General features: G+C 47.9%; 1 protein-coding gene across 4 annotated transcripts in view; it reads left to right on the forward strand.

The window, feature by feature from the left end:
- Positions 1-14,706, forward strand: part of FLNB (filamin B) — a 140,672-nt gene that overhangs the window by 107,809 nt on the left and 18,157 nt on the right. For 2 of the 4 annotated variants that reach the window (XM_045832521.1, XM_045832523.1), the window contains 11 exons: positions 519-708; positions 2,341-2,588; positions 5,064-5,135; positions 5,863-5,965; positions 6,923-7,063; positions 9,313-9,441; positions 10,148-10,321; positions 11,433-11,591; positions 11,884-12,087; positions 13,117-13,269; positions 13,363-13,485. In XM_045832521.1, coding sequence (XP_045688477.1) covers positions 519-708; positions 2,341-2,588; positions 5,064-5,135; positions 5,863-5,965; positions 6,923-7,063; positions 9,313-9,441; positions 10,148-10,321; positions 11,433-11,591; positions 11,884-12,087; positions 13,117-13,269; positions 13,363-13,485 — 1,696 coding nt within the window. The remainder of the gene's footprint in view (positions 1-518; positions 709-2,340; positions 2,589-5,063; positions 5,136-5,862; positions 5,966-6,922; positions 7,064-9,312; positions 9,442-10,147; positions 10,322-11,432; positions 11,592-11,883; positions 12,088-13,116; positions 13,270-13,362; positions 13,486-14,706) is intronic. The other 2 variants (XM_045832522.1, XM_045832524.1) reach the window with 1 other exon arrangement.

The raw sequence follows: 14,706 nt of genomic DNA on the forward strand, positions 1-14,706 counted from the left end.
AGGCAGACGGAAAAAGCAGGGCCTTCCAACTCAATCAGCTCCCTTAAATGGCCCTATCATAAGTCCCTCACAAGACTTCCACTCCCTTCTCAATTGCCAGAAATTTCTCACAAGTCACATGGCCATCCCTAGTGGCAAAGGATTCTAGGAAGTAGAGTTGCACAGTGCACCCAGCTAAGAATTAGGGTCCTGTTACTTAAGAGAGAAGGGGGAGTGAATGTGGTGGCGTGCAAGCTGGAGCCTCTGCCGCCTTGCCTCCCTGCATATCAGTGGATTTGGGGCCAAACACTATTTGTTCACTTGACAAAAAAAGTATTAAGATTTGATCGTGTCCATTGAGTTGTTAAAGGGATCTGCAGCCTTGTCTCCCTACCAAATAACCAAACTGTATCATGCCAGTAATTCTGTCTCCTCCCACTGGAGGCACTAATTAATGAGCAAATGTGTCAATGTTTTCATTGAATTGTTTCTACATCTTGATGGCAACATCTCAAATAGCATTTCTCTGTGATCCACAGGACCAAGAGGGAAAACCCAAAAGAGCCGTTGTCCAGGACAATAAAGATGGCACATATGCTGTCACCTACATCCCTGACAAGACTGGACGCTATATGATTGGGGTTACCTACGGGGGGGATGACATCCCTCTCTCTCCCTACCGTATCCGGGCCACACAGACAGGCGACGCCAGCAAGTGCCTGGCCACGGGTGAGTGCGGGCCCAGGTCTGGAGTGCGGGCTCTAGAGTCCGAGAGCCAGGAACCAGCCCTTCTCCGCCACTTAATAGCTGTGTGATCAGGGTGGGATGCTCGACCACTCTGAGCTTTGGTCAGATGTAGAGTGAAGATCTTTTTGAGAACATTTCAATTCAAGAACTTCTTCTTAGAATCAGAGACTGTTTCATAGGGTTATTGCAAAGATTAGATGAGGTCAGGCATGAAAAATGCTTAGCCTGGTGCCAGGCACGTGGAAGCTATTATTATTGTATCACTTTGAAGTGGGTGCATTTATTGAGATATCAACTGTGATGGCTGCTCCCACAAAAAGCAAATATATACCTTTCATGAGTAGATAGCTTTTTATTTAAGGTTTATTCAGGGTCACTACAAGCCACCATGGGAGAAACACATTCAAGGATCTAGGTTTTCTCCTCAACACTTGGAACTTATGTCTAAGTCTCAGGAATTCCCCAGGCGTATCTGAGCATCACAGTCCCTTCCATTTCTTACAGACAACTGTTTGAAAACCACGGGCCCTTCCACTCTGATGCTGTGTCAAGTATATTTTAAAATATGAATCCTCATCTCTGAAATGAAACATTTGCTTCTCTTTAAATAGAATTAAACATAGGTCCACACAGGCCGTATTCCACTTTGCTCATATCTCATCTTGTTTTGAATGGAGAAAATCTGGCTTTCGGGGCAAGCTTGTAAATGGCTCACCAACAGCAAAATTTGAGAAATTTTAAAACCCTAGCCCATCTGCCACCTACCAGGTCTGTACTATGCCAGCCACAGCTGGAGCGTCTTCGCTGACCTGAGGACATGCTAATACTGGGCGGTGACTTCCTCCTTAGTCCTCTTCCCTTCCTTCACCCAGGCAGAGTCCTGCTCAGCCTGGGGGCTCCGATAGGCCTGTCAGTTCAGGGCTTCTGCAGTGTGCACCAGGCCTTTCCTTCTACTCAGGTCTGAACAACATGTTCTTATTCCTTTTGCTTCCTCATGGTTTGCTTTTTTTTTTTCCTTTTTTTTTTTTTGCCAGTGTGCTTTTAATTTACACTTTTCTGCACTCCCTGACATTGTGTGGATCCTGTGGAAAGGGATCCATAGGGAGAGTGGGCAGAGGGGGGAGAGACTGGTTATTATTTGGGGACATAGGTGGAAAACTTCCCCTAGACAGATGCTCCATCCTTCAGAATTCAGCCAGCACCCATTTTCTCAGGAAGCCCTCTGGTGATGTAGCCACCCTGGAATATGTCTTAGAGCTCTTACAGGACACCTTTCTGAAGAACAGTTGTTTGCTTGCCTTTGTGTGTACCTGGCACTTAAGAAAATGCCCACTCTGTGTTTGATGACGAAAGCTGACTTTCATCCCCATACCCTAGAATGCCGGCAAACCAGACCCAATGTTTGGTTGACACTCAGAGCCTGAGATACTCATTTAATAAGCGATGGGCAAAATGCGCCCTTGAGCAGTACCTTCCCCAGGTGATCTCTGGGACATCCCTGTATGTAGCGGCAGTTGGTAGAGACAGCACGCAAGTGTGTGGTTTGTTTTTAGCCATCCAGGATAACTGTCAACAGCTGAAGCTTCCTTTCTTTTCTCCTGAACTTTCCTCCAGGTCCCGGAATCGCCTCCACTGTGAAAACCGGCGAGGAGGTGGGCTTTGTGGTCGATGCCAAGACTGCTGGGAAGGGGAAAGTGACCTGCACAGTTCTGACCCCAGATGGCACTGAGGCTGAGGCCGATGTCATTGAAAATGAGGATGGCACCTATGACATTTTCTACACGGCTGCCAAGCCAGGCACCTATGTAATCTACGTGCGCTTCGGTGGCGTCGATATCCCCAACAGCCCCTTCACTGTCATGGTAAGGGAACCCCGTGCCAGAGCCTGCTGCTGGTGGCAGAAGCAGTAACAGCTGTCACTTGTTAAACCCTGGCGAGGCCATGCTCTTCCACTTTTCTTTTTCTCTTTAAAGTTTTTTTTTTTTTTTCCTTAAGCAGTCATGACCTTTTAGGGTCTCAGAGGACACATGAGAATTCCAGAGACCCTTCAGCTCTAAGAGTTTACCAGCTACCAAAGTATCTTAGGCAGGGTCCTGGCTTAAGCACAGTTCAGAAGGATACATTTTGACCAAAAATGTTATAACTGAAACATTACAACTTTTTATTCCCCTATTCTTCCTCCTTCTTGCTCCCCTGTCTCCATGGTCTGGAGGAGATAGCTTTGTCTTGGCTCCTTTGTCTTTGATAACTTGGCTCCTGTATCTCAGGACTCAGAGTACCTCCAGTTGTGTTTTGGAAAGACTCAGACTTTGCCTGTGAAGGGAAATAGCTTGTCTTTTGAAGCAAGGAACATCTGGGGGGAAAGAAACCATTATACGTACTGCTGGGCCAAAGAATGACTCAGCTCTTGAATTTTCAATCGAAGTGACTTTTAGATCTTTCTCTGATTATTAATATCCTTCAACCAGGAGAGGGGTTAGAACTTTAGAAGCATTCCCTCATTTAACCCTCAAAACAAACATTGTTGGCTCTTTTACAAATGAGGTGTAGTAGGAGGGGTCAGGCTCCAGTGCACTGAGCCCGCAGTGTCCACTCTGGACAGCTACCAAGCACTGTGTGGTCCCCTCACCCAGTGTCCTTTGATGCCAGGGGCAGCAGCCACAGCGGCTACAAAGTTCATAGGCCTCACTGACCTGGCCCCATGCACAGCCTTCAAAGCCCCTTCTAAGGGTTACACTTTATGCAGCAACAGAGAAGAACGTGAAGACTCCTTTTCAAACAGAAGCCCACGTCTGTCTTCTGAACAGTCTGTAATCTGTTGTGGCTTTTCTTCCCTTTCCATACACGGTTTTTATCTGTAAATGTGCTGAAGGTCTGGAGGTTCTTATGTCTCAGGGATGTAAACACTTGTCAACTTCTGGTGCTGCTTGTTTGGGAATGGTTTTCTCTTCAGGGCTGAAAGAAATACAACTAGAAAGTCGGTGTCTTTATCTACAGAGAAGAGCCCCAGCTGTAGTTTTAAGGGTCTAGTGCTTAGCCCTTAGTAGGTTTTATCTGGTTGGTTAGCATTGGGCAGGATGGAAGAGCAGCTTCTGGGCCAAGGTCGCAGCCCTGCTGGTGCAGTGGGCTAGAAAGAGTGGACCACATCAGGAGTGTCTGAGTGAGAAAATCGGTGTGAAGACATCAAGAATCATTTTGGCAGATAAATGAGACACCTGAATTGGGGGCCACCAAACTCATCAGGAATAAATGTCCCCTTGACCCTAGAATGCCCAAAGGATACTTTGTGTAGACACACTGTCCTGTGACCACTGCCGATGGCAGAAAGGGAGCGTTACCCGCAGTGCCAGCCTTTGTTCTCCCCTTCTGAGCTTTCGCCAACCTTACCTAGATGGACTGACTTTCTGTTCATTGGATTCTTATGGGTAGATTCCCTGCCTCTCTCTACATTCTGGTATCGAAAAGAACATGAACACCCAGTACTGCCTTTGCAGCAATGTCTCAAGGAGACCAGGCAGGCTAGTTCAACTAAATCTATCATGCAGAAGACATGCTCAGGAAGGCACGGGTCTCACAGTTTATCTGCTCTTCACTGTGGAGAAGTCCTGGATCAAAGGCCATCACATAGCCATTGAAAAATCTTCTTCCTGGGCGATGCGTCCCTGAGTAGCCCAGTCTGAGAGGGCTCTAGAAGGGGGAGACAGGGCTATTCCAAATCTGAAGCTCTCAAAGCTGCCTTTGTAAGTGAAGCCCCTTTCCGCAGATGACAGAGTACTTGAAAGACGTAAACGTGGGCACGTTGGCCTTCTTCCAGAGGGGAGGCCTTCCAGTTCTGGTTTGTTACAGTAGAAGAGGGAACCCCTCCCTTAGCAGGTCAGTTGGATCAGGAACATGAAGTCTATGACTTTTAAAAAATGAATTTGTAAAGACTTCTAAAACATTAACTACTGTAGGCACCTAGCAAGTAACAAGAGACTGCTTGCCCAGTTGCATGCTGCAGAGGTGACTACTAGTAGCTTTTCCCTGCCTGCACAACAAACGTCTGGACCACACACACATTGCACATTGCTCTGTGACTTGCTCGTATAAACCTGCGTCCTAGGAGTGGAGTCATGGGTTCAAAGGGCATGTGGATTTGACATCCGAAGAAAGGATGCCAGCTTGCTCTCACAAGGGTAGGAAGAAGGTAGGCTCCTGCTAGAGCAGCTAGAGCCAGTGGCTCCCTGCTCTGCAACATCGAGCAGATGGGAGGAAGCAGCCCGCAGGTTGTTGAATCTACTGAGTAGTGATGTCTCTGCAATGTGATTCCCTACTAATCTCCATTTGCCACCAACCAGGCCACCGATGGGGAAGTTACAGTCGAGGAGGAGGCTCCAGTAAATGCATGTCCCCCTGGATTCAGGCCCTGGGTACAATTTTGGTTTTGTTTTGTTTTTTGTGTTTCTATGTTTACTCAGCCTTCATTTCAGAAAAGCTACAGCCTGCTTCTGGGGATTGCTTAAGCCCTCTGGGTGTCCTAGTCATTGGTTTCTCCCCCACTGATCAGTCCGTCATTATGACCCCTGCTTTCTCTGTAATGGGACCCACCCATGTCATCGTCTGCACTCCACAAATCGCCAGCCATCATGTCTGTGATCACGCTGGGTGCCATTTGTCTCCGTGTTTAAAGGGAAAGATGGACAGCTGTCTTCAGCCCTCCTGCTGACTCTCAAAGCCGCCACTTGCACATTTGGTTTCTGTTCAGAGGGAAAGCCACTTGCTGCTACTTTCTGCCACTTAAAACACACCTTCTTTTCCAGGCCACAAGCAACTAAACCTTTCCAGGTGGAGCCTCTTGGGACTCACAGACATTTCTGTCTCTCACTTTTTCACTTGCCCACGGGCACTGCTGGGAATTTTACAAGCAGGTTGACTGGCAGTTTGTTAGCAATCGGTCATCATAATTTCTCCACTCCCTCAGGCTCTGCTCTGGCCCCAGGGTCAGTTAGACAAAGCCCAGACAACATGGGCAGCCACGCACACCCTTAAATCCCAGCTGCACTGCCTTGCAAAATTCCCAGTTGCTCTGCTCCCTGTAGCTTCACTAGTCCACACTGTTATCTACTTTACCCAGTAACCGCTGCTTCCTGTTTTTAGGTCACCGAAGAGGCATATGTCCCAGTGAGCGACATGAATGGCCTGGGATTTAAACCTTTTGACTTGGTCATTCCGTTTGCGGTGAGGAAAGGAGAAATCACTGGTAAGCACTGTCGTGAAAGCTGTCTCGCTCTCACTCTCACTCACTCTCACTAGCTCTCCAGAATGGTGCCTGGTGGTGGTTCCACCTGTCCCCCAGACCTACGTTCCTGATCCCAGACTCCCTGCTTCTTGCTCTAGTAGGGTCAGTCCCTGAGCCCTGAGATTACAGAATCTTCTTTGTATACATGTGTGCCTCTGAAGAGGTGATTCATTTATAATCTATATCACATGTTAAAGAGAGCTGGGGATTCTCTCTAGGTTAAGAAAAACTGTGTTTAGCCCTGGCTGGTGTGGCTTAATGTATTGAGCATGGGCCTGTGAAGCAAAGGGTCACTGGTTTGGTTCCCAGTCAGGGCATATGCCTGGGTTACAGGCCAGGTCCCCAGTAGGGGGTATGCAAGAGGCAACCACACATTGACATTTCTCTCCCTCTCTTTCTCCCTCCCTTCCCCGTCTCTAAAAATAAATAAATAAAATCTTAAAAAAAAAAAAGAACTGCTGTGTTTGGATACCTCTCAGATCTCAGGTTCCTGTTCCCCCCTTTTTCCTGCCTTCTCTTAGTCTTCCACTTTTCCAGATATGACAGGGACACTAAGGTCCATTGTGCAAGCGTTACTTTCTCTGCCTGCCTCCTTTTAATGCCAGCTTCTCTTTGAGTTTACGCTCTACTAATCCTCTTGTTGTAGTTTTCTCAAGTTCTGCTCAAGGTTCTAATTTGTCTTTACCAAGTAGAAAACCCTTTGCTTAGGAGTTAGCTGCTGCATTTTGCAGGGGGAAAGAGGGACAAAATAAAGACAAATGCGTGTCTGTCCTGTTCTGTGACTTGGATGTTTTAGGCAGCAGTGAGTGTCTTGGGTCTGAAAACCTTAATTTGGAAGGCCACCTGTGGCTTTGTGTTCAGCTTCTCTGGGGAAAGCTGCTGGTGGACTCATTGCCCTGTCTCCCTGTGCTCCGATAGGAGAGGTCCACATGCCTTCTGGGAAGACGGCTACACCTGAGATTGTGGACAACAAGGATGGCACGGTCACCGTCAGATACGCCCCCACTGAGGTCGGGCTCCATGAGATGCACATCAAATACATGGGCAGCCACATCCCCGGTGAGTTGGGCTCCGTGCACGCCCTGCAGGACTCCAAGACTTGGGAGCCTGAACTTCTGGGAGGTTTGCAGACATACAGCCAGCTGCTGTGTGGGAAGCAGTTCTCGGTGGCAGGTTGGGGAATGCAGTGTTGACGGCCCTGTGAAACCAAACAGCCTGTGACCCTGGCAGATCCAGCTAATTTCCAGAAGGGATGATGCATCTAAGTATCCTGGGTCACAGTGCAGGCCATTAGGTCTGTGATTGTTTGTCTTTGTCACTATGCCGACTCTGGCCAAAGGGTGAGCAAGGAGAAAAATGTGAGGGACTTTCCAGCCTGGCCTGCAGAACACTCCACGGCGTGGGAGGCTGGGGCGAGAGAAGTGTTTGTGAGAAGAGGACACACGCTGCCTTACTGTCACACTGCCCTGGACTAGGAAAGCCAGCTCAGTTTTCATGTCTATCACCGACACTGTGCTACTCTTGTTCTTTTTAAAGAAGTGTTTAAGTACTTCTCCGTTTTTTAGTTTAATATTTTGAGTAGGCAGCATACACATAGTTTAAAAAATGATGTGGATTAAGGTTTCCTTTCCACTCACAGCCCCCGTCTGCCCTCTCCACGAACCTGGCTGTTGGATTTCAGAATATTTTTAAGACTACAAGCAAAGAGGAGTATAGATTTCTAATCCTTCCTCGTTGTTTACACAAACAGGAGCATACTCTACACATCTGTTCTGTCCTTGCCCTTTTCATCTGACAGTATCTGCAGGAGGGCTTCACACGTCTGAATAATAGAGGTCTTCTGAGTGCCTTGCCATTGAGTGAACTGTGACATATTCAACCTTGCCCCTGTTGAGGAACATTAGCTTCTTCCTCACCTTTTGCTGCAGTGAATAGCCTTTCACATTCAGCATGTCACACTTGCAAAGGCGTATCTGTGAGATTTAGTCCCCAGGGGAGGAGTTTCTGGGCATCTATCATTTTTGCTAGAACTTGCCAGATTGCCTGGAATCAGGGCCCTTCCAGTTCTCCCACTCAGCAGCAATGGGGGAGAATGCCTGCTTTTCTGTAAATTTGTCAGTGGATTATGCTCTCAGGTTTTTGGATCTTTGCCAAATTGATAGTTTAAAAAAAAACAGTATCTCAGTGTTGCTTTATTTGTATTTTTCTTTTGAATGAGATTGAGCAACTCTCTATATGCTTAAGTACCACTTGTGTTTCTTTTTTGTTAACTGAGCGTTTGTATCCATGGCCTGGTTTTTCTGGTTAGTTATTGGCCTTTGTCATAGCACTTTCTAAGAGCAATTTAAATACTGGAGAGATTAGCCCTTTGTGATAGGAGTTGCAAATATTTCTTTCAGTTTGAGTTTGTTTGTTTGACGTTTGCTTTAGTTTATGTGTATATGTGTGGCTAATATTTGTTTAAAGCAAAGATGTATTATCTGCTTTTGCTACTTAAATATTCTAAAGATGCAGGTGTAGACAAAGTGAAAAACTGTCTTTCTTCCGTTTCCCTCCTACCTCCCCTGCTGGTCTGTGTACAGATGTCTTGCTCTGTACCTACAAACATGCATATAATTTTGTTCTGTTTTGCTTTTAAAGAAATGGGATAATGGTATTAACATTATATAACAATTTGCCTTTTTCTCTTTTTCATGAAACACATTATGAATAGTCTCCCAAGTTAGTGCATACAGACTCCCTGATTCTTTTTAATGACCTGAGAGCAGGACATGGTTTATTTAACCAACCCCCTGTTGTGGGTGGGGGTGGGGTGGGGAGGGTCTTTTCCTCACTTGCATCTGACCACTGCAGAAGTGGAAGTACTTGCATAGTTGGAGTGGGTAGGGAAGCCCACAGTGGGATAATTCCCACAGTGTGGGGAGGGCTTGTAGGGCCTTACATTTTGAAGGGCACAGGCCAATGGCCTTCCCAGAAGACCTTGCTAGCTGGGTCCCTCTTGTAGTGGGCCATTCCTTCACAATGTCGGCTGTTTCCTCCTAACTAGTCAAGTCGAGCTGGTCTCTACTGCTCCTGAGTCTGCAGGTGCCTCAGGATTGTTCTTGTGTGACTTGGAAGGAACGACAGTAAGTAGACCCCCTTGGGGGTCCTAGGATGGTGAGCTCCACCAGGTGATCAATCTGTGTCCTTCTCTGCATTGGAGATGCCACACCTGCCTGATGTTAGAGGGATGTTAAGACACTGGCTGTCCAAGGTATGCATTTCCCCTGACTGAGTCCCAGTTTTGTTTTTGTTCCTTGCAAACCCAGAGAGCCCACTCCAGTTCTACGTGAACTACCCCAACAGTGGGAGCGTTTCTGCTTATGGCCCAGGCCTGGTGTATGGTGTGGCCAACAAAACGGCCACCTTCACCATCGTCACTGAGGATGCAGGAGAAGGTACCGTGCCATTTATGTGGTTATATACTTCCAGCTTCCCATATGGAGAGTTAAGAGGACACGATTCCAGAGTAGGTGGTAAAAATCAGACTGTTGGATGGTAGTACTTATCTTACATTTTGTTTTGGGTAAACCTCTCTGTACAGCTGCTCTGTCTTTTGCCCAAAATGGGAATTTCTAAAGTTTCTTGGATTCTGATTGAAATCAGATTTATGCTGTAAAGTGGTTTATGTGACTTACCTAAAATTTAAGTGTTTTAGTTGATGATATTTTTGTTTTTGGTCTTTTTGCACACGTTGTGTGTATACACAGGACCACATGGGTTATTTAGTGGCCCATTCTACATAAAGCCCTGTGTGCATGCCCATTGTCTTTGTAAAGATTTTAAAATTTGTGATTCTAAATGGCCCCATGGCCTGACCAACACTGATAGTGTTTGACACTCTTCCATATGTGTGGTTGAGGTGCAGAGCTCCAACCCATTTCTTGTCCAGACAGTAGTGAGACTGTCAAGGTTACTTGTAATGAAGAATTCAGACGGTGGAGTGTTGCGCTCTGCGTGGCTGACCGCCATCCCTTGTCCGCAGCTCACATGGCCTGTTCCAGTCTGACGTTCCCGGCCTTGGGCTGCCCTGGATGAGTTGTTGTCCCTGTGGAAATAAGGACACACTCTCCTGATGGTCCCCCCTCCCTGCTCCCATTTCAGGTGGGCTGGACTTGGCTATTGAGGGGCCCTCAAAGGCCGAAATCAGCTGCATTGACAACAAAGATGGGACATGCACAGTGACCTACCTACCCACCCTGCCGGGCGACTACAGCATTCTGGTCAAGTACAATGACAAGCACATCCCTGGCAGCCCCTTCACAGCCAAGATCACAGGTAGGGTTGCCTTGCTTGCTGGGGGCTTCTTGGTGGGAGGTATGGCTGCCCTGACAGCCTCTCTTCGCATCAGTCCAGGGGCTGCAGGCTAGGGGTCCAAGTGTAGATGTCACAGAGACTCACTGGGGAGGATCTGGGGATGCAAAGTCAACTTTGAGCTGTCTAATTCCTGCCTTAGCTGGTAATCCTGGGAAAAGCACTCACACCATTTGGAAGACCATTATTTTGTTCCAGTCTAACTCCAGCATGCAAAGAGCAGGCCTCCAATTAGAGACATTCAAATAATACTTACTGTACAAATCCATGATGCCCTGGCTGGTGTGGTTCAGTGGATTGATTACCAGCCTGTGAAGCAAAGGGTCACTGCTTTGGTTCCCAGTCAGGGCACATGCCTGGGTTGCAGGCCAGGTGCCCAGTGGGGACACGCAAGAGGCAACCACATACTGATGTTTCTCTCCCTCTCTTTCTCCCTCCCTTCTCTCTAAAAATAAATAAATAAAATATTTTTAAAAAATCCTTGAGCTCAAAGATGCCCTTCAGCATCACTGTCAGATAGCTTTTCTCTCCCATTTTACAGATGGGAAAACTGAGACTTAGAAAGATAGTGGCTTAGCCAAGTTTACATGTGGGCATCCTAGGATTCAGATTGAGGTTATCTGATTCAAAACCCTTCTGCTAACCTCTGTTGTGCTTTCTGTGATTGGCTCCTGCCCCAGTATGTCATAAGGAAGAAGCACAAGATAAAGTTATTGCCCCTGAGTGTTTGGACCCATCTTGAAGCAGCCAGTAGTCCTGTGTGGACCAGGATGAGTGTTTACCTGTGAAATGCCCAAGGGGATGGCGGGCAGGTGCCTTCACTGGCAGAGACTCCTTTAACAAGTGGTCCACGAAGACTCAGGGAAGCCCTTACTGCCAGCAGCTAGTCTTTGGTTAGGTTCATGGGGTGTTTTTTTTGTTTTGTTTTGTTTTGTTTTGTTTTGTTTTGTTTTTTTTCCACTTAACTTTTGGTAGTTAATTCTAGCTCTTCATCTGCAAGTGGCATGTGTGGTGAAGGCTCCAGAGAGCTGGGTAAACAGGTGTGACAGGAGTTGTGTTGGGGGGTGTTTCCTAGATGACAGCAGACGGTGCTCTCAGGTGAAGCTGGGCTCTGCTGCCGACTTCCTGCTCGACATCAGCGAGACAGACCTCAGCACCCTAACTGCCAGCATTAAGGCCCCATCCGGCCGTGACGAGCCCTGTCTCCTGAAGAGGCTCCCCAACAATCACATCGGTGAGCCCAAGCTGCCTTCCTGGATGGAGCTGGGATATTTTAGGCTGGAGATGGGGATTCCTTCAGTCCTTTCTTGGGAAATAGGTAACACCTTGGAATGTGATTTGAGGAACCGGCTGGGTCACATGTGTGCATTTTCGTGTTGCGAGATTGACCACCCGCATGGACACTCTGGGGTGGCTAGAAAGCCAAGGAGTCATATTTCCATTCTTGCAAGTGTGCCTCCCTCCCAGTTTCTCTCCTCCACCCCCCACCAACCCCACTTAAAACCCCATTGTGTACCCCGGTCCAGGCATCTCCTTCATCCCCCGGGAGGTGGGCGAGCATCTGGTCAGCATCAAGAAGAATGGCAACCACGTGGCCAACAGCCCTGTGTCCATCATGGTGGTCCAGTCCGAGATCGGTGATGCCCGCAGAGCCAAAGTCTACGGCCGAGGCCTGTCAGAAGGCAGGACTTTCGAGATGTCTGAATTCATCGTGGACACGAGGGATGCAGGTCTGTAGGGGTGGTCCTAGGGGAAAGGTCCAGTGCATGAGGGAACAACCAGCTTCATGTGTTTATCCTACCAACTCTCTTTTGTCTCTAAGCATCCTTGAAGCTGTCTGTCCGTACACATGTAGTCCCATGTGTCATTATCATTTAATTATCATGTAAGCCCCGTGACCACTGGTAAAGTTAGTATTGTCTTTGTTTTCTCAGTGAAGAACCTGAGGCTCACAGGGGTTAACAGCCCTCTGCTTCTGGCATTTGATCCCAGAGCCACTACAACTCACAGATCTCCCTCTCTTGTTATCTCTACTCCCACCGCTAGCTTCGCAGGGTCTCCTGGACTCATCCCAAGCAAAGGATGTTGGGCTAGCTGGCCAAGACCTTGTTCTGCTCACAGTGCTTTTGTGGAAATGAGGAATCTCTTCCTGTTTCCTCTTTGAGATGGTTTGAATTAGTCTGGGCCTCTCCAACCTATGCCACATCCAGTGTCTTCATCTTCCACCTGCTTGAATGATTGGTATATCGGTGACTTTTAGACAAAGCCATAGTTCCCGCAGAAGGGACTGGAGAATTTATGGTCCTGATAGGCTGATGCTCCGTGTTGTTAAATCTTCAGATCTACGGTCTTAGTGGTCCCCTGGCTAGACATGTGAAACAGCTTAAAAATTCAAATTTTCAAACGCGTGGCTGGCAATGAACCCACAAGGCAGTGCGTGCCCTTCTTGGAGGCATGTGGGCAGTGGTTTCCCCAGAGGGTTCTGCAGGACCGGTGCCTATGGGATGACGGTAGATATCCTTGAGAAAAGGGTTCTGTGGTCAAAGCCTCGCTGAGCAGGTTATTTCCCTACAGGATTTCTCAGACCCTTTAACCTGCTCCTCTGCCTGGGGCTCTCCATCAGGAAACACACTGACTTTCTTTTTGATATCTGGGAACAGCAGTGTGAATTTCCAGGGTCAAATGTCCTTTCTGCATGCACCAAGCTTCCCCTTTCAAATGAGGTGCTGTCAAAACAGCTCCCGGCTACTGTGTTGCAGGTTATGGTGGCATATCCTTGGCCGTGGAAGGCCCTAGCAAAGTAGACATCCAGACGGAGGACCTGGAAGATGGCACCTGCAAGGTCTCCTACTTCCCAACTGTGCCTGGGGTTTACATCGTCTCCACTAAGTTCGCTGACGAGCATGTGCCTGGTACATGTGGTCCCCTCTGCCCTCTCTGGCTGGTGCTTGGGTTTGCTGCCTCGGGCTCTGGGCTACTCACGTGGGCCTTCTTGGTTCTTACAGGGAGCCCATTTACCGTGAAGATCAGTGGGGAGGGGAGAGTCAAGGAGAGCATCACCCGGACCAGCCGGGCCCCATCTGTGGCTACTGTTGGAAGCATCTGTGACCTGAACCTGAAAATCCCAGGTGAGCACAAGGGGCTCGTGGGTCAGGGCAGTGGGTGCCACTGGAAACCAAGTCCAGGCGTGGCCTAGAACGTACTGTGTAAGTCCACCATGGGTGACCTATTTTTAAAATTTCAGTTAATTAATATTTTAATACTTATGTTCACAGGGGCTCATTTAGGAAAACTAAGTTGTTTATCTGCTACTTTCCCCCACTCCCCCCAAATGAAAATAGCTTGGTTGTATCCCATGGGGGGAATAAATAACCTTTTAGATTTTAATTTAGTGTTTGTCGAACAGAACGATCTCGGTGAGAGAGCTGGCCCCACCGAGGCCGGTATCAGGGAGCGGAGTACTCAAGCGATGTCAGCCCAGCAGCAGCCCTCTAATTTCCCATACATCTCTCTCCTTCCTAAAATGAGCGTGAGCGCCGTGCTGCAGGGCTGGCGGGTGGGCACCTCTAGCCCTTTGGCCATAAATTGTTCCCCATGGGGCCAAGTTAGTCAGTAAACCACCATGGTCTTTCTGAGATGTGGCCCAGGTTCTTCTGTGAAGAGTCCTCACAAAGAGAGGTCGTTGTGTGAGGGAAGGTTTTGAGGCTCCTCTTCCCAGAAGCTGGCATGTGCTCTGCAGTTACTTGCCAAAATGCTGAGGAGACGGAAAATCTAATCTTCAGATGACGCTCATGTTCTGGTCTGGAGAGGGGGCTCTTTCCCTACACTGGGTTCCCCCATCTTGCCTAATATGTCGCGTATCTATTTGCTCTGCCCACTGAGCAATATTTGATGGCCACAGCATTGGTCACGTGTGAATGTGGTGGAAGCCTCATTACTGTGGTGTCCAGAAAAAAATCACTTAAGAAAAGTTGTATGGATTATAACCATAAAAAGTTTCTTTTTAACGAGTACAGAGGATTGTGTTTCATGTCTGTATGCAGCACCTTTCATTCAGGTTTTTCCCATTTCACATGCACTCACTTCTGTCTCTCAACTCCTATAGTCAGGGCTCTGTGACAGCGGCCACGGTTTGCCCAGGCTGTTGTCACATCACAGTAGGACTGCTGGGCGGTGAGTTTCAAAGACTGCTGTGCCTTGGCAGCCCGCCCTCCAGAACATGAATCAGTGCCCGTCTCGCTCCTGCTTCACCAGCCCTGGGCACTGTTCTCACTCTCACTTCCATCAGTCTGATGAAAAACATGTTTTCAATTTCATTCCTCTGGTCACTAGTGACAGGGAATGTGTTC

This window comes from Phyllostomus hastatus, unplaced genomic scaffold, assembly GCF_019186645.2.
Source record: "Phyllostomus hastatus isolate PE091 unplaced genomic scaffold, TTU_PhHast_1.1 phas_contig_16, whole genome shotgun sequence".
Classification (NCBI taxonomy): Eukaryota; Metazoa; Chordata; class Mammalia; order Chiroptera; family Phyllostomidae; genus Phyllostomus; species Phyllostomus hastatus.